Below are 22,886 nucleotides of genomic sequence, written 5' to 3'. Positions count from 1 at the left end.
ACTCTCACTCGGGAGAGGAGGTTGGGAGGCTTCGGCCTACCCGACATCTACCTTTACTACAAAGCATCGATGCTGAACAGAGCTTTGAGCCTCATTTCTTGGCGCCCTCTCGGCCTTGTTTCCCGACTGGAGTGTTATTTGCTTTCATATAGGGACAAGTTAGTTCTATGGGGCTTACGCAAATGTACTGCTAATAATAAGTTTACCTCGCCCTTATGGAAGGGTCTGTTACTGGAATGGACTAAACTATATGGGGCCTCGACCCTTAGGTTCCCAAGTTTGAGTCTCCCCTTAGATCTGCTGCAGGCACACGTTCACCCTACCACCTCTGATGCAACAGGAATTTGGGCTTTACTATCTAACTTTAAACTGAAAGACATCATAACTGTATCAGGTGCCTTAAATTGGAGTAAAATATATGAAATCCCGAGGGTTCAAGGAGCCTCTTTCTTGGCGCTTATGGCCTTTAAGAAAGATTTGGCGCTTTTGGAATCTTTTCCCAGGCCTACGGTAGATCCCTCTTGGTTGGAGGGGAAAATCTCTAACGCCCTTCGCCCCAAGAAACCTCTCTCCACATTCTACAGGGAGCTACTCTCCTCCGCACCTCCAGATCTGTGGTTCCTTGCAGCCTGGGAAAAGGAGCTGTCTCTGTCCCTGACAGAACCTGAAAAAGCGTTCATCCTCACACACTCACATGGTTTCAACCGTTGTATTAGAATACAGGCAAACTCTTATAAATTACTTACAAGATGGTACAAGACACCGGAGTTCCTTCACAAGCTCAATCCCGCTATCCCAAACAGTTGCTGGAGGTGTGGAGGAGACATTGGTTCTTTATCTCATATCTGGTGGAGCTGCGAGAAAATAAAACCGTTTTGGGTTGAAGTAGAAGCAGCTATCAACAAGATATGTAATAGCCAGATTACCTTAGATGCAAAACTCCTGCTGCTCTGGTGTCCAAATGGCACGCTAACCCCCTCAAAGTATAATCTACAAACCATGCTTATTACAGCAGCTCGATTGCTGATCCCTCTATTGTGGAAAAATGAATCAGCTCCCTCGTTCTTGATGTGGACCGAAAAAATTGACCAACTATATCGGTTTGAAGAATTAGCCCATTGGGAAAATCACTCTAGAGCAGTTTTTGTAAAAGTATGGTCTCCTTGGAAGCTATACCGCAAATTCTAGGCTTAGATATGTCTTGACTTAAGACTTTGATTGACATCCAACTCTCCCCCTCCCCTCTCTATCCCCCAACCCACCTTCCTTTGTCTTGTTATAGCCCCCCCCTCGTCAGATATTTGTTTACGTATTTCACTCCATTATCTGAAGTCGTGTATGCAATCATCTTGAATATATTGTGTTTGCTGACTGTGCACTTATCCAGCTGCGTCTGGACACACGATGTATGTCTCTCTACATGACTATGTATTTTTCTCAAATAAAAAGAAATTTGATAAAGAATATAACTAGTATAATACTGCTCCTATGTGCAAGAATATAACTACTATAATACTGCTCCTATATACAAGAATATAACTACTATAATACTGCTCCTATATACAAGAATATAACTGCTATAATACTGCCTCCTATATACAAGAATATAACTACTATAATACTGCCTCCTATGTACAAGAATATAACTACTATAATACTGCTCCTATGTACAAGAATATAACTACTATAATACTGCCTCCTATATACAAGAATATAACTACTATAATACTGCCTCCTATGTACAAGAATATAACTACTATAATACTGCTCCTATGTACAAGAATATAACTACTATAATACTGCTCCTATGTACAAGAATATAACTACTATAATACTGCCTCCTATGTACAAGAATATAACTACTATAATACTGCACCTATGTACAAGAATATAACTACTATAATACTGCTCCTATATACAAGAATTTAACTACTATAATACTGCCTCCTATGTACAAGAATTTAACTACTATAATACTGCACCTATGTACAAGAATATAACTGCTATAATACTGCTCCTATGTACAAGAATATAACTACTATAATACTGCTCCTATGTACAAGAATATAACTACTATAATATAACCCCCTAAGTACAAGAATATAACTACTATAATACTGCTCCTATGTACAAGAATATAACTACTATAATACTGCCTCCTATGTACAAGAATATAACTACTATAATACTGCTCCTATATACAAGAATTTAACTACTATAATACTGCCTCCTATGTACAAGAATTTAACTACTATAATACTGCACCTATGTACAAGAATATAACTGCTATAATACTGCTCCTATGTACAAGAATATAACTGCTATAATACTGCTCCTATGTACAAGAATATAACTACTATAATACTGCTCCTATGTACAAGAATATAACTACTATAATACTGCTCCTATGTACAAGAATATAACTACTATAATACTGCTCCTATGTGCAAGAATATAACTACTATAATACTGCTCCTATGTACAAGAATATAACTACTATAATACTGCACCTATGTACAAGAATATAACTACTATAATACTGCTGCTATGTACAAGAATATAACTACTATAATACTGCTCCTATGTACAGGAATATAACTACTATAATACTGTCTCCTATGTACAAGAATATAACTACTATAATACTGCTGCTATGTACAAGAATATAACTACTATAATACTGCTATTTATTTATTTCTTATTGTTCCAATTTTATCATCAATCCATTTTCATGTCACTTTTCAGGCAACTTCCGGTGGAAGAGCGAGCTACTTTGTATCGTACAAGCGGGAAGCATTTGCTCAGATTAAGCTGCCAAAATATTCTCTTCCGAAGGTAAAGTGCTTGATGTTGTACCATGATTGTACTGGTAACACACACCGTCACACTGTCACAGTAACATGTGCATTGTATTGGCCACTATAAGGTTGGTGATCGTCTTCTTCTTCTTTATTTGCAGGACATGCATATCATCAGCACCGATGAAAAACAGGTTTTTGCTGCTGTTCAAGAGTGGAACCAGAATGAGACCTACAACCTTTACATCTCAGACACGAGGGGCGTCTATTTCACACTTGCGCTGGAAAACGTCAAGAGCAGTCGTGGCCTCGAAGGAAACATCGTCATCGACCTTTATGAGGTACTTAGTTAAGGTCATGACGATTGTAGAATCAGTTGTGGTTTCATCTCTAGAATTCACCAAATGACCTTTAATCAGCCAACTGTATGTTCACTTCATGCCAGTTAGGCTCTGAAGATATCTGGGGCACCATGGGCAAAGGCAAAGGAGGAGGACGCCGATGCAATTAACTGTGTTGATTTTTTTGCACAAAGTGACACCAGACAAAAGCCCCATGGTAGGTGCCCCTTGGTCTAGTGATGCCACTATTTCATGCATCTCTCCTCAACTTATTGTCTTGTCTCACAGACAATGCAGGTTGTAGGGTGAAGAACTAGTAGCATGATTGATAGCATGTAGTTGAAGGACAAGTTATGAGCAGTTGGAGTAAAGCTGAGGTTCTCACACAAAGAGATTTTCCAAGAATTTCCATCAATGGTTTTCCTTAGTTAAGCCATCAATATATGATCCAGGGTTACCTCTTAGACCGTGGCTTCTTCAGGATGATAACTTACCTTAAAGGGGTTGTTTTATCGGGGAGTTTGATGCCATCACAGTCATATAGGCTCAGATCCCACCTCTGAGACGTTATCCATCTCTAAAACGGGCAACTGAAAATGAATGCACAGCATGCACTCCATCCATTTCTATAGGAGTTCAGAAAATAGCTAAGTAAGCACTTTTTTGGGGGGTTCCCTAGAAATGAATAAAGAGAGCCCACAGTGCAAGTCATTCACTTCTATTGGAGTGCTGGAGATAGCTGACCCAGCACTATTTTCGGTAGTCCCATAGAAATGAATGCTGGTGGGGGTGGCTGCACATGTGCGACTGTTCTCCTTCACTTTGGAGGTTCCGTTCTGGAAATAGGTGCAGGTCCCAGAGGTTGAGTACCTAACTGTGTAGTAGTGTTGCGTTAACATCTGTGGAATACTAGAGTTGAATTTGTAACAGGATGCAAGCTGGTAGTTGGTAGCAAGGCACAGGTTGGTAGCGAGTAGCAAGACACCAACTGGTAGTGGGACACAGGTGGTAACTGGTAACTGGAACCCAAGTTGGAACGTTAGTCACTTGCAGTTGGACTGCAGCATGAACACAGCAACAGGAATAGAACCCACAGGTAAAACAGGGACTTAGATGAGACCAGGAGTCAAAACCAGAAGCAGTACAACCTAATACCTGGAAGGAATGGGACCAGAACCAGGAGCAGTCATCCTGCTGGGACTGCCATAGCAATCAAGGTTTACATACAGTAGCTAAGTTCATCAGAAGGGGCCAATGGAAGAGCTTAATTTTGCACATGAATTGAGTCCAGTGTTCTTTGGTGGTGAAACAAGGCTGAAAAGTTTAGGCACAACACAGAGGCATAACAAAGTTGGATTGCAGCCAGAATAGCAAAGTTGAATCTGTAGAACTGACCAGAACAAGCCACATGGGTCAAAAAGCATGCAGCCAGAGCAGGAGAGATGAGAAACATCATAGTTCATGGCTGGCATCCACTCATCAGCCTCTGCCTTCGCTGAGTGACTCTCGCCTCTCTCATTCTTCTCATCTATGGCTTCTCTGATCTTTCTTCCTAGGTAGCTGGGATAAATGGAGTATTCTTTGCCAACAAAAAGGTTGATGAACATGTGAAGACTTTTATCACCTACAACAAGGGTCGGGACTGGCGCCTGCTGCCGGCACCAGACATTGATTTAAAAGGGAATCCAATCAACTGTCTGCTGGTCAGTTCTAAATCAGCTTTATTATTGTTTTCAAAGTTTTCATCTTTAAATGTAACAAAATTAAAGGGGTTGCCCCATCAGAACTGACAGGGCATATGGATGTTCGTTGCGGGCATTTTTCACCCTATTCCGCACAGTACTACACATATTAAGAATACACATTCACCGACACAATTCATAAAGTAATTTCCCATTTTGTTTTGTGGAAACTGCCTTGTCTCATTATTATTATTATTAGTACTTTACTTAGCACACTAGTGCCCTGCTGTGAACGGGCGGTATATCTGATGTGTTCGTTAGCTCTTTAATATCCACAGTACCCTAGTTCATTAACACATGAATACACGCAGTATGTATTAGGTTTTCACGTTATTCAGACTGTTTGACTATGCTGGTTATTTCCACCCTATAGTAAAACTAAACTCTACTCAATAAGTGTCAACTTCTATTTGTAATTTATCTTTATTTTTTTATTTTTTTTAAGCTCATTTTGCTCATTGTAAAAAAAAAAATTGGAAACTGTCAACAAGCTGCTGTTAACAGATTTATTATTATTTTATGCCATTTTTGAAATCTTTTTTTTTGTCGGCAGCCGTTCTGTTCCCTACACTTCCACTTGCAGATGTCTGAGAATCCCTATAATTCCGGGAGCGTATCCAGCAAATCAACTGCACCTTGGCTCATCGTGGCCTCAGGTAATTCAATTCTAATCTGCCGTCTCAGATGGGAAATCTACCGGTTGTAAAGTGTATCCAGTATTCGGCTCCGCGCACACGATCGTATCCATTTTGCTGTCTGCAAATTACGGATCTCCAAAATACGGATGCCGTCCTTGTGCTGCCTGCATTTTATTTGTGGATTCATTGTCTTCGATGGGTCCGTGGCCTGCATTTTGAGGACATAGTCTATCTTTTTTGCGGAATAGACATATGGATGGGGAAAGCAGACGAATGATCAGTGTGCTTTTCGCATCCATATGTCTGTTCTTATAAAGCTAGAATATGTCTATACTTTGCTCCGAAATTAGACTGACAGACTTGAAAGTGAAAAGAAACAGCGGGAAGGCATCTGTGTATACAGGCTGTGTGACTGTGTGACCAAAGAGGACCCTCCATAGCATCCAAAATGGCCAATTATAGTCCTTGATCTCATTTTCCTTTGGAAGAGCAGCTTTGAAGCATAAACTAATCATAAAATACACAAAGCGAACATACTGTATATACTGCACATATATACACCCATTACACCGTCCCCAGCTGAGGCAGGAACATGGGCAGCCACCTCTCTATTCACCCTCCACTCGGAAGCTATAGCCACCTCACCAGGTGAGATAGGAGTTGGGGGACCCGACTGAGCTACTAGAATTGGATTATGACCAAATTGCTCCCTAGGAGATCTAACAGGGATCCATTCTATCCAATGTGGTGAGACAAGCACCGTAGGTATCATTAGTTGAATGGGCCAGTGGCAGGACCTTAGGAAACAAGCAGTGAAGTCTGTAACAGATATTGGGGTTGTATTGTTACAGGTTTGATTTTTTTCCAGAAATGGCGCCATAAATACCAGGCACAGCCCATGCTATGTCTTCTCCGACCACAAATTCTCCTGCTGCTAAACCAGCTTCAAGATCTTCTATGTCATTGCACAAAGCGAATGTGTGTAACAAGGGGGCACGTGAACGACGGCAACATTTGACAGCATATTTCAACATCAAATGTCACTGTTTTCCACATCACATCACCTCGCAGTTTTGGATTTGCTGTAGCAAGAAAATAATTTATTGGGAAAGCGCTGAGGCTTGTGCAGTGTACGATGTGACATTTGGTGCAGTTAGTAGATGTCGAGGCTTGTGCAAGTTTCTCAGGGTGAAATGTGTTTATAGGATTTATAATTAGAAAAGAAAACATTATTGGCAATGAAAAGAATCGGCTGCAGGTGTCAATGTGTCAGCGGGCGCCGGCGTGTGCAGGAAGCGTCCTCCGGGCACCTCATTATTAGAGTTGAGCGAACCCGAACTGTAAAGTTCAAGTTCGTACCGAACTTTAGGTTTTTTGGCACCCGAACATTTACGTAAAAGTTCGGGTTCGGTGTTCGGCGATTTTTATGGCGCTTTTTGAAAGGCTGCAAAGCAGCCAATAAACAAGCGTCATACTACTTGCACTTGTTTTGTGGGTGCAGTGCACAATTTTTTTAAGCCTGCCCTGAGCCAACTACTGCTGAAAACAAACTTTTTTTTCTTCATTTCATCAATATCAATACCTGATCGGCAGCCATTTTATGCAACGATAGTGCACCAGCATAGGCTATCTGCAAGTCCAAAAATACAGCTTTGGCATACTGGGGTGAAAAAAGCCTCTAATATACTGCACATCTGGGATTACACGTGCATAAGTGACTGTCACAATTAGGACAGAAATACACCTTTTTGGTTACTGGGGTGAAAAAAGCCTCTAATATACTGCACATCTGGGATAAGACGTGCATAAGTGACTGTCACATTTAGGCCACAAATACCGCTGTCATATAGAGTTTTAAAAAAAAAATTGAGTGCAATACCCTACATCAGGGTTTTTATTGGCGGTAAATTATTTTTAACAGACTTAACCACTTTTTACTTTGCTTTTTAAAAACGCTAACTATGAGGCAAACATCTAATAAGGGACGCAGTCATGGTCGTGGTGTTAGTGGACCCTCTGGTGCAGGGAGAGGACGTGGCCATTCTGCCACAGCTACACGTCCTACTGAACCTACTACCTCAGGTCCCAGTAGCCGCCAGAATCTACAGCGATATTTGGTCGGGCCTACTGCCATTCTAAGGATGGTAAGGCCTGAGCAAGTACAGGCGCTAGTCTTCTCCACCCAGTCTTCTGCAGAAAGCGCACAGGTGGCGCCTGAAACCCATGCCCATCGGTCTGTCACATCACCCCGTGCATATCGGGGAACCTGTCTGAGCCTCAAGTCATGCAGCAGTCTCTTATGCTGTTTGAAGACCCTGCCAGCAGAGTTTCCGAATGGCATCCACCTAGCCCTTCCCCAGGGGTGGAAGACATAGAATGCACTGGCGCACAACCACTTATGTTTCCTGATGATGAGGACATGGGAATACCACCTCAGCACGTCTCTGATGATGACGAAACACAGGTGCCAACTGCTGCATCTTTCTGCAGTGTGCAGACCGAAAAGGAGGTCAGGGAGGAAGACTGGGTGGAAGACGATGCAGGGGACGATGAGGTCCTAGACCCCACATGGAATGAAGGTCGTGCCACTGACTTTCAGAGTTCAGAGGAAGAGGCAGTGGTGCTGGCCACCGTCAACAGGGACCGAGCACACCAAAGGCAGCTTCAAGGAGTTCCCTCGCATGGCACTTCTTCACACAATGTGCTGATGACAAGATCTGAGTGGTTTGCACGCTGTGCCATCAGAGCCTGAAGCGAGGCATTAACGTTCTGAACCTTAGCACAAGCTGCATGACCAGGCACCTGCATGCGAGACACGGGCTGCAGTGGAGTAAGCACCTTCAAAACCAAGAAAGAGCTCAGGCCCCTCCTGCTCCCTCTTCTGCTGCTGCCTCGGCCTCTTCCTCCGCCTCTGGAGGAACGTTGGCACCTGCTGCCCAGCAAACAGAGGATGTACCACCAACAACACCACCTCCGTCACCAAGCATCTCAACCATGTCACACGGCAGCATTCAGCTCTCCATCTCACAAACATTTGAGAGAAAGCGTAAATTCCCACCTAGCCACCCTCGATCCCTGGCCCTGAATGCCAGCATTTCTAAACTACTGGCCTTTGAAATGCTGTCATTCAGGCTGGTGGAGACGGACAGCTTCAAACAGCTCATGTCGCTTGCTGTCCCACAGTATGTTGTTCCCAGCCGCCACTACTTCTCCAAGAGAGCCGTGCCTTCCCTGCACAAACAAGTGTCCGATAAAATCAAGTGTGCACTGCGCAACGCCATCTGTGGCAAGGTCCACCTAACCACAGATATGTGGACCAGTAAGCACGGCCAGGGACGCTATCCCCTAACTGCACACTGGGTAAATGTAGTGGCGGCCGGGCCCCAGGCGGAGAGCTGTTTGGCGCACGTCCTTCCGGGGCCAAGGATCGCAGGGCATAACCTCCTGTTGCCTCCTCTACCTATTCGGCTTCCTCCTGCTCTTCTACCACCTCCTCATCCGGTCAGCGACAGACCTTCACCACCAACTTTAGCACAGCCAGGGGTAAACGTCAGCAGGCCCTTCTGAAACTGATGTGTTTGGGGGACAGGCCCCACACCGCACAGGAGTTGTGGAGGGGTATAGAACAACAGACCGACGAGTGGTTGCTGCCAGTGAGCCTCAAGCCCGGCCTGCGATAATTGGCGAAATCTCGTTGCAGCTCTGGGACTAGCCGGTTTGATGCACATCCCTTGCCTGACGCATGTGCTGAATTTGGTGGTGCAGAAATTCATTCACAACTACCCCGACATGTCAGAGCTGCTGCGTAAAGTGCGGGCCGTCTGTTTGCGCTTCCGGCGTTCACATCCTGCCGCTGCTCGCCTGTCTGTTCTACAGCGTAACTTCGGCCTTCCCGCTCACCGCCTCTTATGCGACGTGCCTACCAGGTGGAACTCCACCTTGCACATGCTGGACAGACTGTGCGAGCAGCAGCAGGCCATAGTGGAGTTTCAGCTGCAGCACGCACGGGTCAGTCGCACTGCGGAACAGCACCACTTCACCACCAATGACTGGGCCTCCATGCGAGACCTGTGTGCCCTGTTTTGAGTACTCCACCAACATGGCCAGTGGCGATGACGCCGTTATCAGCGTTACAATACCACTTCTATGTCTCCTTGAGAAAACACTTAGGGCGATGATGGAAGAGGATGTGGCCCAGGACGAGGAGGAGGAAGAGGGGTCATCTCTAACACTTTCAGGCCAGTCTTTTAGAAGTGGCTCAGAAAGAGGATTTTTGCAACAGCAGAGGCCAGGTACAAACTTGGCCAGACAGGGCACTGATGAGGAGGAGGTGGAGGAGGAGGAGGATGAAGCATGTTCACAGCGGGGTGTCATCCAACGCAGCTCGGTCCCATCACTGGTGCGTGGCTGGGGGGAAACACAGGACGATGACGATACGCCTCCCACAGAAGACAGCTTGTCCTTACCTCTGGGCAGCCTGGCACACATGAGCGACTACATGCTGCAGTGCCTGCGCAACAACAGCAGAGTTGCCCACATTTTAACGTGTGCTGACTACTGGGTGGCCACCCTGCTGGATCCCCGTTACAAAGACAATGTGCCGTCCTTAATTCCCTCACTGGAGCGTGATCGGAAGATGCGCGACTACAGGCGCACGCTGGTAGACGCGCTCCTGAGAGCATTCCCGACTGACGCCGGGGGTCAAGTGGAAGCACAAGGCGAAGGCAGGGGAGGAGGAAGAGGTCGCCAACGCAGCTGTGTCAGCGCCAGCACCTGAGAAGGCAGGGTTAGCATGGCCGACATGTGGAAAAGCTTTGTCAGCCTGCAGCCAGTGTATAGTGTGAACGTGTGTTTAGCCCGGCAGAGAGCATTATCACAGGCCGCAGCCAATGTGGACAAGCTGACCTTTATTATAATGAACCAGGCATGGATCCCACAGGACTTGTCCGTACCTTGTGCAGAATAGACATTTATACCAGCCTCAACCATCCATTCTTGTACTCAAGTGCACTTATTCTTTGTTTTATTTTGTTATATGTCCCAATATTTTGGGGGATACCCCAATTTAAAAATAAAAAATAACACAAATCAGTGTTGGCTACCTATTCCTCCTTCACTGCCGCTTCCACCTACACCGCCACGTCAACCTACACCGCCACATCCACCCATCCACCGCCTCCTCAACCTCCTACTCCTAGATCCAGATTGTTATTTTTAATTTTTCTGTATTTTATGTTATTTTAAGTCATTTCCCTATCCACATTTGTTTGCAGAACAGCTGCCATGCTCTTAAGCACATTTTGATGCCTTTTGCAGCCCTCTAGCCCTTTCCAGGACTATTTTAGAGCCATTTTAGTGCCCAAAAGTTTAGGTCCCCATTGACTTCAATGGGATTCGGGTTCGGGGTCAAGTTCGGGTCAAGTTCGGGTCCCGAACCCGAACCTGCCGAACTCGAACATCCAGGTGTCCGCTCAACTCTACTCATTACATCACACCGGGGCATCTTTCTTATCTACTTCAATTTGTGTAAAATATTTTGGTTGAACAATGGATTTTTTTTTTCTCACATATACTTCCTTTTTTCTTGTTTTTCATTCTTGTTTTCTTTTTTCTTTTTTTCATTCATCTTTTTTTTTAATTCTTTCATCTTTACTTCTAAATGTTTCTTTATTATATTGCTTCCTAATCTTCTCCAACTGTCTTTCTTCTCTTTCTTTTACTCTTCTTTTTTTCTGCCTCTCCTTTTCTTTTCCTTTTTGTTCTCCTAACTTCTCTTCCTTTTTTTTCATCTTCTGTCTTTTCCTATTTTATTTTCCCTTTCCTCTTTCTCATTTTTCTGATCCCTCCTCCTCTTCCTCCTCCTCCATTATAGTAAAGCTGGAGATGTTGCATTGTTTGTGCATCTTGATGCCTGAGCTCAGCAGGTTTATCTGCAATGTGTCAGACTCTGTTACATTGTTACATAGGTGAAAAAAGATCTGTTTGCTAATTTGATCCTTTTCTAGATCAGCCTTATTTTCAAGGTAAAATAAAATACCCCCTTCAGGTAACAAAGGCTGATAAAATGGATTCCTTCTTGACACGACCAAATGTTTCATAAATGAGCATCATCAGGTTATTAATGCCTGTGAGTAGGAATAAAGCTGACATAACAATGTGTGTCTTTCACAGGTAACTTTGGGCCTGAGCTCTCCTCTACAGACACCAATATGTTCATCTCATCAGATGGTGGAAATACATGGAAGCATGTATGTGGATTGATTTACTGTCTTAATAATGATTAATGTGTATATGTTTTCATAAATTGAGTAGTAGTCGTAGACAGTAGTACTAGAAGTAGTGGAAGTATAAGCAGTAGTAAGAGCAGTAGTTTTAGTAGTGCTGTAGTAAGAATAGTAGTAGTAGTAGTACTAGCAGTAGTGCAGCAGTAAGAATTTTAGTAGTAGTAGCAGTAGTAGTAATAATGCTTTAGTAAAAGTAGCTGTAGTGGTAGTAGTAGTAGTAGTAGTGCTGTAGTTATAGTAGTGGTTGTAGTAGTAGTAGTAGTGCAGTAGTTGTAGTGGTAATAGTAGTGTAGTTGTAGTAGAAGCACAGCAGTAAGAGTAGTATTTGTAGTAGTAACAGTAGTAGTTGTAGTAGTGCAGTAGTAAGAATAGTAGTTTTAATAGTAGTGGTAATAGTAGTAGTAATGCAGTAGTTGTAATAGTAGTGTAGTTGTTAGAGTAGTAGTTGTAGTGGTAACAGTAGTAGTTGTAGCAATAGTACACTAGTAAGAATAGTAGTTGCAGTAGTAATTGTAGTAGTAGTGCTGTAGTAAGAATAGTATTTGTAGTAGTGGTAGTAGTAGTGCAGTAGTAAGAGTAGTATTGGTAATAGTGAAGTTGTTAGAGTAGTAGTAGTGCAAAACTAAGAGTAGTAGTTGTAGTAGTAACAGTAGTAGTTGTAGTAATAGTACAGTAGTAAGAATAGTAGTTGCAGTAGTAATTGTAGTAGTAGTGCAGTAGTAAGAATAGTATTTGTAGTAGTAGTGCAGTAGTAAGAGTAGCATTGGTAATAGTGAAGTTGTTAGAGTAGTAGTAGTGCAGTAGTAAGAGTTGTAGTAGTAACAGTAGTAGTTGTAGTAGTGCAGTAGTAATAATAGTAGTTGTAGAAGTAGTGGAAATAGTAGTGCAGTTGTTAGAGTAGTAGTAGTAGTAGCAGCAGCAGTAGTAGTAGTAGTAGCAGCAGTAGTAGTAGTAGTAGCAGCAGTAGTAGTAGTAACAGTGGTACTAGAAGTGCAGTAATAAGAATAGCATTTGTAGTACTAGTAGTAGTAGAAGTAAGTAGGTACAGTAATATAGTGTATGCAGAAAACATAACATTGAGATGTAGGCATTGTTATCACCGATCAAACATTAAAAAATGTGTATTATTCACTAATAATAATAGTAATAATAATAAAAAACAAAAAAAGAGCTTAAAAAGAAAAAGTTACAAGAAAGGAGAAGTAGGAAAGGAAGAAAGTAAAGATAACAGAAAAGGGAAAGAGCAGTATAAAGAGGAAGCAGAGATGGAGGAAGGAAAAGAAGAGGAAGTCAAAAAGAAAGAAGAGGGAGGACAGAAGGTAGAAGGGGAGGAGAAAGGAAAGAAGAGAAATACAAAATAAAGAAGAGTAACAGGAAAATATCGTGGTGAGGGGTATCGTCAATGTCGTACAGCCTGAGAGACAATCTGTTGGAATCCGCCACTATCCATCATAGAGAAATACAAATTGTATATTTTTTTGTGCTTGACCATTTTGATCACTAATTTACTTGCAGCATTTTATAGCTAATGAATTATCCTTCTTAACGAAATGGTGTCCATGAGGAAAGCTGATATTAGATTAGGAATTCAAAGCATAATAATAAAATGTATTAAGATTTGCATATTGTTATTCATTTTCTTTTCATTTCCCCCCCAGATTTTTGAAGAAGAATACAACATTTGGTTTCTAGACTGGGGAGGTGCCTTGGTAGCGATGAAGCACACCTCTCTGCCCGTGCGCCAGTTGTGGTAAGAAATGTATTTCAGATTTATGTGATCATTGATTACAGACTGGAGGGAGTTTTTATGTTTCATTTGAAATCATTGTATCATATCATTTGTGTATTCCTTTTTTATTATCCTTTGATCAATGCTCTGCTTTATTTCATTTTTTACTTAATTTATATTTTTCTGCACTTTCATTTGTTTATTGTTTTATGTCTACATTATATTCTATTTGTGACCAAATTCTGAATAGTGATGGTATTTATAAAATAGGGTTAAAATGGTTGTCACAGCCCCGCCTCCTGTGACGGACACCACTCGTTAGTCAGACAGGTGAAGCACTGAATGGTGTCCTAGTGCTCCAGAGATAATTGGTACGTGATATTGCTGTCGATGGCTAATTATCTGCCTGTACTCGTAAGGGGAGATAAATGTACAGATGCAAAGTATTTCTGGCAATGGCGCCAATGACAATTATAAAACTTACTCAAAAGCTGTAACTTTGTCATCACAAATTTTGTCGAGCCATCATCCAGTTTACTGGAACATACATTAGGACTAGGTAGAAACAATGAGAAGATGTTGGAGATCATCTTTAGGGCTCCTGCACGTTATGTATGCTGGTATAGCGGTTCTGTTAGGGATCCTATCCTGTTGTGCCATACTCTATAAACCTGCCTCGTACCTCACAGAGATCCAGAGCTCTCCCATCCATTGTTCCAATTGCACTGTTAGATAAATTTCAAGCTGGCAGCTCAGGGAGTGTGTTCTTTCTGCTGCAACTCTCTCCCTATTGAAGCCCAAAAGGCATGTCCTTTCTGCTGCAGCTCTCTCCTTATTACAGCTCATAAGGTGTGTACTTTCTGCTCAGTTCTCCCCCTATTACAATTCAGGGGTGTGTCTTTTCTGCTGCAGCTCTCTTCCTATCCCAGATCAGGAGGGGTGCCCTTTCTGCTACAGCTCCCCTTCCCCCCCCCCTATTACAGTTCAGGATGTATCCTTTCTGCTACAGCTCTCTTCCTATCCCAGCTCAGGAGATGTGTCCTTTCTGCTGCAGCTCTCCCTATCACAGCTCAGGAGATGTGTCCTTTCTGCTGCAGCTCTCTCCCTATCTCAGCTCAGGAGGGGTGTCCTTTCTGCTACAGCTCTCTCCCTATCACAGTTCAGAGTTGTATCCTTTCTGCTGCAGATCTCTCCCTATTAAAGATCCTTACACGGTGGGTGTGTCCTTTTTGCTGCAGCTCTCTCTCCCTATCACAGCTCAGGAGATGTGTGCTTTCTGCTACAGCTCTCTCCCTATCCCAGCTCAGGAGATGTGTCCTTTCTGCTGCAGCTCTCTCCCTATCCCAGCTCAGGAGATGTGTCCTTTCTGCTGCAGATCTCTCCCTATCCCAGCTCAGGAGATGTGTCCTTTCTGCTACAGCTCTCTCCCTATCCCAGCTCAGGAGATGTGTCCTTTCTGCTGCAGCTCTCTCCCTATCCAAGCTCAGGAGATGTGTCCTTTCTGCTGCAGATCTCTCCCTATCCCAGCTCAGGAGATGTGTCCTTTCTGCTGCAGCTCTCTCCCTATCCCAGCTCAGGAGATGTGTCCTTTCTGCTGCAGCTCTCTCGCTATCACAGCTCAGGAGATGTGTCCTTTCTGCTACAGTTCTCTCCCTATCACAGCTCAGGAGATGTGTCCTTTCTGCTGCAGCTCTCTCCCTATCCCAGCTCAGGAGATGTGTCCTTTCTGCTGCAGCTCTCTCCCTATCCCAGCTCAGGAGATGTGTCCTTTCTGCTGCAGCTCTCTCCCTATCACAGCTCAGGAGTGGTGTCCTTTCTGCTGCAGCTCTCTCCCTGTAACTGTCCCAGCTACTAGCAGAAGACATGAAACTGAGCACGTGCGACCACCACAGCAAGGTGGACAGAGAAATAAGAAGCAGAAATAAGCAGCAGGTGGCACTACAGATAATTGTATGGAGTAACCAGTGGCTATACAAATGTTTTCAAAAGATGTAATTACAAAAATATTCAGATCCAGGTGCTGGTTTAAAAAATATCAAATGTTTGTTTCATAGGACAACCCCTTGAAGGTATATTGAGGCATGGAAAGGGCCCATATACTTCCATGGCTCTGTACAGTGTAGTGTCCATTCCGTCAGAGTTTTTGTACTTGCCATAGGGATTGCTAACTATAGCTCACAACAGAAAGTAAGTCACGTTCAATCAGAAATCTGTAGCCATCAAAACTTCTGCAATTGTTTCCTTCGTGTGCTGCTCAGGCATCAATTAAAGTAAATGTTAAAATCACCACTTCCTAAAAAGCCCAGCTCCGTAAAGTTGTAATTTAGGAATCAATAAGCTTTTATGGGTCCGTGGTGCTTTGATTTGCTGAGGAAAGTCTGAGGGAGTAACAACAAAAAGAGGACACTGAGTTCAAAGTGAATGATGGCTGCGCCGTGTCATTACCGGGATGGTTCTAGCCAGGTTCTTCATAACTCTCTGATAATGATCGCTTTCTGATGCCGGTGGAGCCCACAACCTCCGGCTTAGCAGAAACCTCTGTTGGAGAACATTAAAGGGAGGAACTTCTAAAAGAAACTGCATTTATTTTGTCCCCAGGCTCAGCTTTGATGAGGGGCGGTCGTGGAGTAAGTACGGCTTTACATCTGCTCCCTTGTTTGTCGACGGGGCATTGGTGGAACCCGGAGTAGAAAATCAAATAATGACGTGAGTATAGAAAGCGCCTCAGTCGTCTAGTTTTAAATATATATATATTGTTTTTTTATTGTCTGCAATATTATAAATCCTTTTTTTTTTATATTTGGGTTACGCCCCCGCTTAGTTCTCTTGCATTATATTGTTAAAATGGCCCCCTTTAAGTGACGCCACTTGACGATCCAAAGACTCCATATTGACCAACAACAATTGATCAACAACAATAAATCTGATTGGTCAGTAGAAGACTAAACGTGACATTTATTAAGATATTTGCCAACCCCTGAGGAGCCTTATACACAGGTCCTATTGTAATGAATCGGATCCTTGCGCAAAACTCATTGGGCAAAGTGCTTTTCCTTGGCAACTATATTACACAGGCATTTCAAAGATATGTTGACATGGGGTGGATGCCCTCTGGGGGGATTTTGCAGGGGGGAAATCTTTAGCATATTATGGTAGCAGGAAAGTGGATGAAATTGTAAAAAAAACAAAAAACTAACATTGATATATTTTAAATCATGTCAATTTATGTTATGGGTTTTCATCCTTAAAGGTGTATACCCATCTGAGACAATGGGGGCATATCGCTAGGAGGTACCCGCACCTATATAAAGAACGGAGCGGGGACGGTGGTGGCTGGAGGACCCTCCCATAGTAGTGAATGGGATCGCACAACGCTTGCGTGGCCACCGCTCCCATTCATTTCTATGGGGCCAATGGAAATAGCCTAGCCAGCGCTCGGCTATATTCGGCGGCCCCATAGAAATGAATGGAGGATGGCTGCACATGCACAGTGCGTCCTCCACCACTTTCAGGGCTCCGTTTTCTGTGTAGGTGCAGGTCCCAGAGGTGGGACCCGCACCTATCAGACAATGGGGGCATATCCTAGCGATATGCCCCCATTGTCCGAGATCAGAATACACAGATGAAATCCATGGCAAATATTAAGCAGTCTTCTAACAGGCAAAATGGTGAAGGTTACAGATCGTAATTTAAAAAGAGTCCTGGGTGAGAACAAAATCCTTGGTGCTCTAGGGTAATGAAAGGGTTAGGCTCTGTTCACATTTGCATTAGAGGCTCTTCCATTACCAATTCAATTGTGTACATACTACAAAGGAGCCTGACATACCCCATTGTAAGTATTGCGATGGACATTGCTTTGTGGTCTCCAACAGAAATGGATCTAATAGGGCAGATTTACTAATTACTGTCTAGTTTTAAACAGAGTAAATGTAGACAGTGTAGAAATGTGCCAGGTTTATCACATTAACTGATGCTGGATGATAAATCTGGCACACCTTTAGACTGTCTAGTCTATAGGGGGAATTTATTAATCCCACCTATTAGTTGGCTTACTTTATGCCAGAATTTTGCACCAAAATTTTGGTGTATTTTAAACCACGACCCTTTCCTATTTCCCATGTGCCTTTCCAACACCCTCTTGGCGGATGACTTGAATATAGTGCATATCGTTTATGCCAGTTTTGTTGCTCAAATTGCTCAAACATTCTTAGAATTGAATCCTTAGGATTGATGAGTAAATCTTCCTTAGTGGACTAAACAAAGTCTTCATTGTAAATTCTTTGGTGATCTGTAAAGGTGTTAATTTTACATTCCGTGGGGATCTAGTGTCACTATGGGGTTCATGTCATATTCCTGGGTGGTCTGGGTCAGTGAAAGGGTTCACTTTACAATCCTTGGTGGTCTAGGGCAGTAAAGGGCTTCATTTTACATTATCTGGTGGTCTAGGGCAGTGAAGGGGTTTATTTTACATTATCTGGTGGTCTAGGGCAGTGAAGGGCTTCAATTTACATTATCTGGTGGTCTAAGGCAGTGAAGGGGTTCATTTTACATTATCTGATGGTCTAGGGCAGTAAAGGGCTTCATTTTACATTATCTGGTGGTCTAGGGCAGTAAAGGGCTTAATTTTACATTATCTGGTGATCTAGGGCAGCAAAGGGATTTATTTTACATTATCTGGTGGTCTAGGGCAGTAAAGGGCTTCATTTTACATTATCTATTGGTCTAGGGCAGTGAAGGGTTTCATTTTACATTATCTGGTTCTCAAGGGCAGCGAAGGGCTTAATTTTACATTATCTGGTGGTCTAGGGCAGTGAAGGGGTTCATTTAACATTATCTGGTGGTCTAGGGCAGTGAAAGGGTTCATTTTACTTTACTTGGTGGTCTAGGGCAGTGAAAAAGTTCATTGTACAATCTCTGATGGTCTAGGGCAGTGAAGGGGTTCATTTAACAATTCTTGGTGGTCTAGGGCAATGAAGTGGTTCATTTAAAATTTTGGTGGTAAAGGGTATTGAAGGGGCTTATTTTTGAATCCCTGATGGACTAGGGCAGTGAGGGGTGGCCCGTCTCGCTAACCACACTATGTACCTGAGTTTCTGGAGAGTAACAAAGAAATATGTTAAATAATTATGCCAGGGCCATTAAATCTATTTAGGGTAGTTAATTCAGCAGGCAGCAAGGGAACTACAATAGCAGCTTTTGAGGGACGAGAGGAGAAGTGCATGAGTTGAGCCAACAGGAGTATGAAAAGTAGAAAGTACCCCAGTATGTTGATATCCTTATCAACTTTTGAAGAAAGACAACTCCCAGTTTGCATTGGGTCTTACAATTAATTATCTGGTTTTATTATCTCTTTTAGGCATTGAGTTGCTTTATTTTTCCATATTTGCATTTTTATGTTGTAAGAAGGCTTCATTATAATGACTGATACAGGTTCATAAAACCGTGCAGCAAAACATGTAAAAGGAAATGTCATCTTCTGATATATATATGCCCAGAGGAGCTGCTTTCCTGGGCTTATCCCCCCTGCCATCAACACAAACACAAGCACCGACCATTAGACAATGTTCCTTGCACTCAGATGATAAACTTCTCTCCCCACAAGCTTCCATTTCTCAGGAATGCAATTGCAAAACCCTCTGGCTCCAAGGGATTTCAGCACAAAATGAAATCCTGGCTCACAAAGAGTACATCAGAAGCACTCTCGTTCAGAGTGAGTCTACCTGCAGTTGACTTGGTAGAAAGAATTCTGAAAAAGTTTTATGTTCTAATTCACTGTTTGCATGCTCGGTAGGGATTCAGAAAGCGGAATTTGTTTACATGGTTAAAGGTGTCTCATCATGATAAGCCATTTCCATAAACCTATTTAAAGAATATGGACATCATAGAGTGTGGTCATCCTCTTAGGACTCTCTTCACATGGTCTAGAGAGAAAGCCAGTAATGAAGATCAGTTATTGCTCTGGCAAACCTAGCCCATTTATGTTAGTATAAGGTTTTCCACACCAGTGCATAATACTAGAGGACATATGGACATCATAGACGGAGGTCACCTCCTCTATTAGCCAGATGGGAGAGCCTCCAACGAAAACTGTCCCTTGCTCAGACTCTACTCATCCATGTTATTCCATAGTCTGCCATGACCAGTCACTATAACAACCCCTAAAAGGGCATATAGATATTATAGGCAAGAGTTGGCCACTTGGGACTGTATAAGTCAAAGAGGAGAGCCACCAATAAATAGCTGCCATCTAACATATTACATGATCTGCCAGCCCAATATGTCATACTACGTATGGATGTCACATATGGGTGGCTTCCGCTTTGCACTCTCTTCTGTTGTTTAGAGAGGAGAGCTACCAACATAGATCAGCTGTTCTTCTGGTGGACCCTTCAGTGGTCTATCAGGCCATCATGTTATAGCACATTTTCCCTAGAGAGCCCACTGATGGGGAAGAGCATGGCCAGTGAGCTGATTGCGAGGGGTTTGTGAAGCCAGATCCAGGGTGATCAATACAAGAAGGGGCCATTTTAAACTTAGCTTTATGTGTTTTCCACCTGATTGCGTGGTCATCCTTCTCGTCTTGAGCGTGAGCATATTGTAAGCAAGGAAGTATGTCAGAAGACAGCTGCTCACTTCCCTGTAATGATAACGAGCGGCTGTCATTGCTCTGTTCTCTTTGTCATCTGCAGGAAACTCCTGAATCCTTCTGCCAGTCATTTGCTGGTTTGTCCTGAGTCTGCTATCTCAGATGTACCTTTGGGGGTCATCATCCCTCCTGTTCTCCTTTTGTCCTGTGCATCGATGGAGACACAACTTTGACTGTTGTTTGAGACAACCTGAAAAATTTATGAGTTTTCCTACAAACAACCAATGTTGTTCTATAGGTGATCATTCCTTGAATGTAATGATTGGCATAATATAGCATTCATGAGCAGTGGAGAAAAGCGAATCACTCAAAATTCGATTTGGCTGAAGAGGTTGACCGATTCAACTCAAACCCAAATCGATTCTACCTGAATTGAAACTGCTCCAATTGGCCTGAAAATTGGTGTATAACACTCTGAGGGCTTCTAGGACTAATTTATTAATTTTCTCTAGTCTCTCACTTTGAATTTTTTTTTTATTTTTCATTAAATTAATATTTTCTCGGCTGCTTGAAAGAGCTGATGGGTTGGTGTTTCATCGATGTGATAATGATAACCTATCCTGAAGATAGGTCATCAGTGTCTAAAACATACACAATCCCTTTAAGAAAGTGATTTTAAATTTAATGGCATCAAAAAGATTCAAGTGGCTTTTTGGAAATCCTGTGGAGTATTAGCTCCTCTGCCTATTCCTTAAATGCTGTGTATGGGAATACCTCTTTAATTTGACAGGATGGAAGCTCAGAGCCGGCAGGTGGGATCTGGATGGCAGAGGACCTGCTTTTGGTAATTGCCCTTTTGGCCCTTCTATCATCCAGCTCTGCTAGTGCAGCGAGCCCCTGAGGAGCTGATGCAGAGGATGAGAGTGACAGTTGCCCTGATGAAGGTATGGTGCGTGGTTGTATGACTATATATTGGCATTTGTGGTTATAGGTGTGTTATAGGTTATTTGTGAGATTCAGGCTTGGGCTTTGTCTGGCCTAGTGGTGGGATAGGTGATGGTTGTGTGCGCTGTAGTCTGTAAAGCTGTATTTCGTAGATCACTCTGCTGTCTTGTCTCTCAGGTGCTTTCTGGAAACAGAATTTCCTGATCTTTCAGGAGTGTATGGCCTCTTTCACACGGGCATCGCATGTGAGGGCCGTATAGGTACCCAGAAGTTCGGGTTTGGGTTAGGTGTTGTGTAAATTTTATTATTTTCCCTTAAAACATGGTTATAAGGGAAAAGAATAGCATTCTTAAGACAGAATGCTAAGTAAATTAGGGATCGAGGGGTTAAAAAAAATAATAATTAAAAATTTAACTCACCTCATCCACTTGTTTGCGCAGCCCGGCTCGTCTTCATTTTTCTTCTTTGAGGACCTGGGAGGAAAAGGACCTTTGGTGATGTCACTGCGCTCATCACATGGTCCATCACCATGGTGATGGAACATGTGATGAGTGCGGAGCCATCACATGGTCATCACCATGGTGATGGACCATGTGATGAGCGAAGAGACGTCACCAAAGGTCCTTTTCCTCCCAGGTCATCAAAGAAGAAGAAAGAAGACAAGCCGGGCTGCGCAAACAAGTGGATGAGGTAAGTTTTATTTTTATTTTTTTTAACCCCTCCATCCCTAATTTACTATGCATTCTGTCTTAAGAATGTTATTATTTTCCCTTATAACCATGTTATAAGGGAAAATATTAAAGATCGGGTCCCCATCCTGATCGTCACCTAGCAAACATGCGTGAAAATCGCACCGCATCCATACTTGCTTGCGGATGCTTGCGATTTTCACACAGCCCCACTCACTTCTATAGGGCCTGCGTTGTGACGCAACGCACAAGTGGTGAGTAAAAATCATCGCTCATGTGCGCAGCCCCATAGAAATGAATGGGTCCGGATTCAGTGCGGGTGCAATGCGTTCACCTCACGCATTGCACCCGCGCGGAAAACTCGCCCGTGTGAATGAGGCCTTAGTCTCACAGGAGAAGAATCTTGTTCATAGTAGTAGGAGCTCTAGTATGTGCTTCCTCTCCTCTTTGTAGCTACACTGCAACCCCCTCCTGGAAGGAAGCAAGACCACCCTCCTCTTACTAAGAGGGGAGGAACAGGGTGGCTAGCCCTATTGCTGCCAACCAATGCCAACCTGCTGCAAATGCACGGTCACAACAATAAATCACTAAATATTACAGTGCATAATAATGTGCAGTTGTAGATACCCCCAGGTCTGGAGTACCACACCAGGGCATGTGGTCTGCAAACTGCACCCAGACAGGACAAGACTGAAAATAACATTGTTTTACTGTTAGATTTGTACAATTTCACGGTCGGCAGAAACTTTCAGAGAGGGAAATGTCATCTGCTGTCAGGGAAACTGCAAAAGACACCTTAAACAAAATCAAAAAATTTCAATTGCAGATTTTTTTTTTATAGGCAGCCAAAGTTTTATATTATTACATCTGGTTCAGGCAGCAATTCAGGCGAGGAGATAAAACTCCAGTGTTTTACTGCTTTTTCTGCTTCTAGATTACGAGCTTCATATCTGTTGCTCCGTGCTGTTTCTGACTTTCATCTCAGACGTGTCTATCCATTTCCTTGATAAAAACAGATGACCGTCCCAGGAGCCCGGGATCTTTCATTTTCCTCCCAAGTGCTCCAATTTTTAATAAATGTAGAAGTCACAAATTTTACTCATATGATTTTTTCATTTGTTTGCGGACAATAAA

The 22,886-nt window shown here is 43.0% G+C and overlaps 1 protein-coding gene across 1 annotated transcript in view; it reads left to right on the top strand.

Moving 5' to 3' along the window:
* The window catches only part of SORCS3 (sortilin related VPS10 domain containing receptor 3), a 643,612-nt gene that overhangs the window by 511,227 nt on the left and 109,499 nt on the right, over positions 1-22,886 (top strand). The window contains exons 8-14 of the mRNA XM_040438225.1: positions 2,746-2,835; positions 2,960-3,139; positions 4,696-4,842; positions 5,435-5,537; positions 11,691-11,767; positions 13,462-13,553; positions 16,131-16,238. Of these exons, the coding sequence (XP_040294159.1) occupies positions 2,746-2,835; positions 2,960-3,139; positions 4,696-4,842; positions 5,435-5,537; positions 11,691-11,767; positions 13,462-13,553; positions 16,131-16,238 (797 nt within the window). The remainder of the gene's footprint in view (positions 1-2,745; positions 2,836-2,959; positions 3,140-4,695; positions 4,843-5,434; positions 5,538-11,690; positions 11,768-13,461; positions 13,554-16,130; positions 16,239-22,886) is intronic.

This window comes from Bufo bufo, chromosome 6 (assembly GCF_905171765.1).
Source record: "Bufo bufo chromosome 6, aBufBuf1.1, whole genome shotgun sequence".
Taxonomy (NCBI): Eukaryota; Metazoa; Chordata; class Amphibia; order Anura; family Bufonidae; genus Bufo; species Bufo bufo.
Note: the sequence above shows the minus strand (reverse complement) of the source record. Positions and strands in the feature narration are given on the sequence as shown.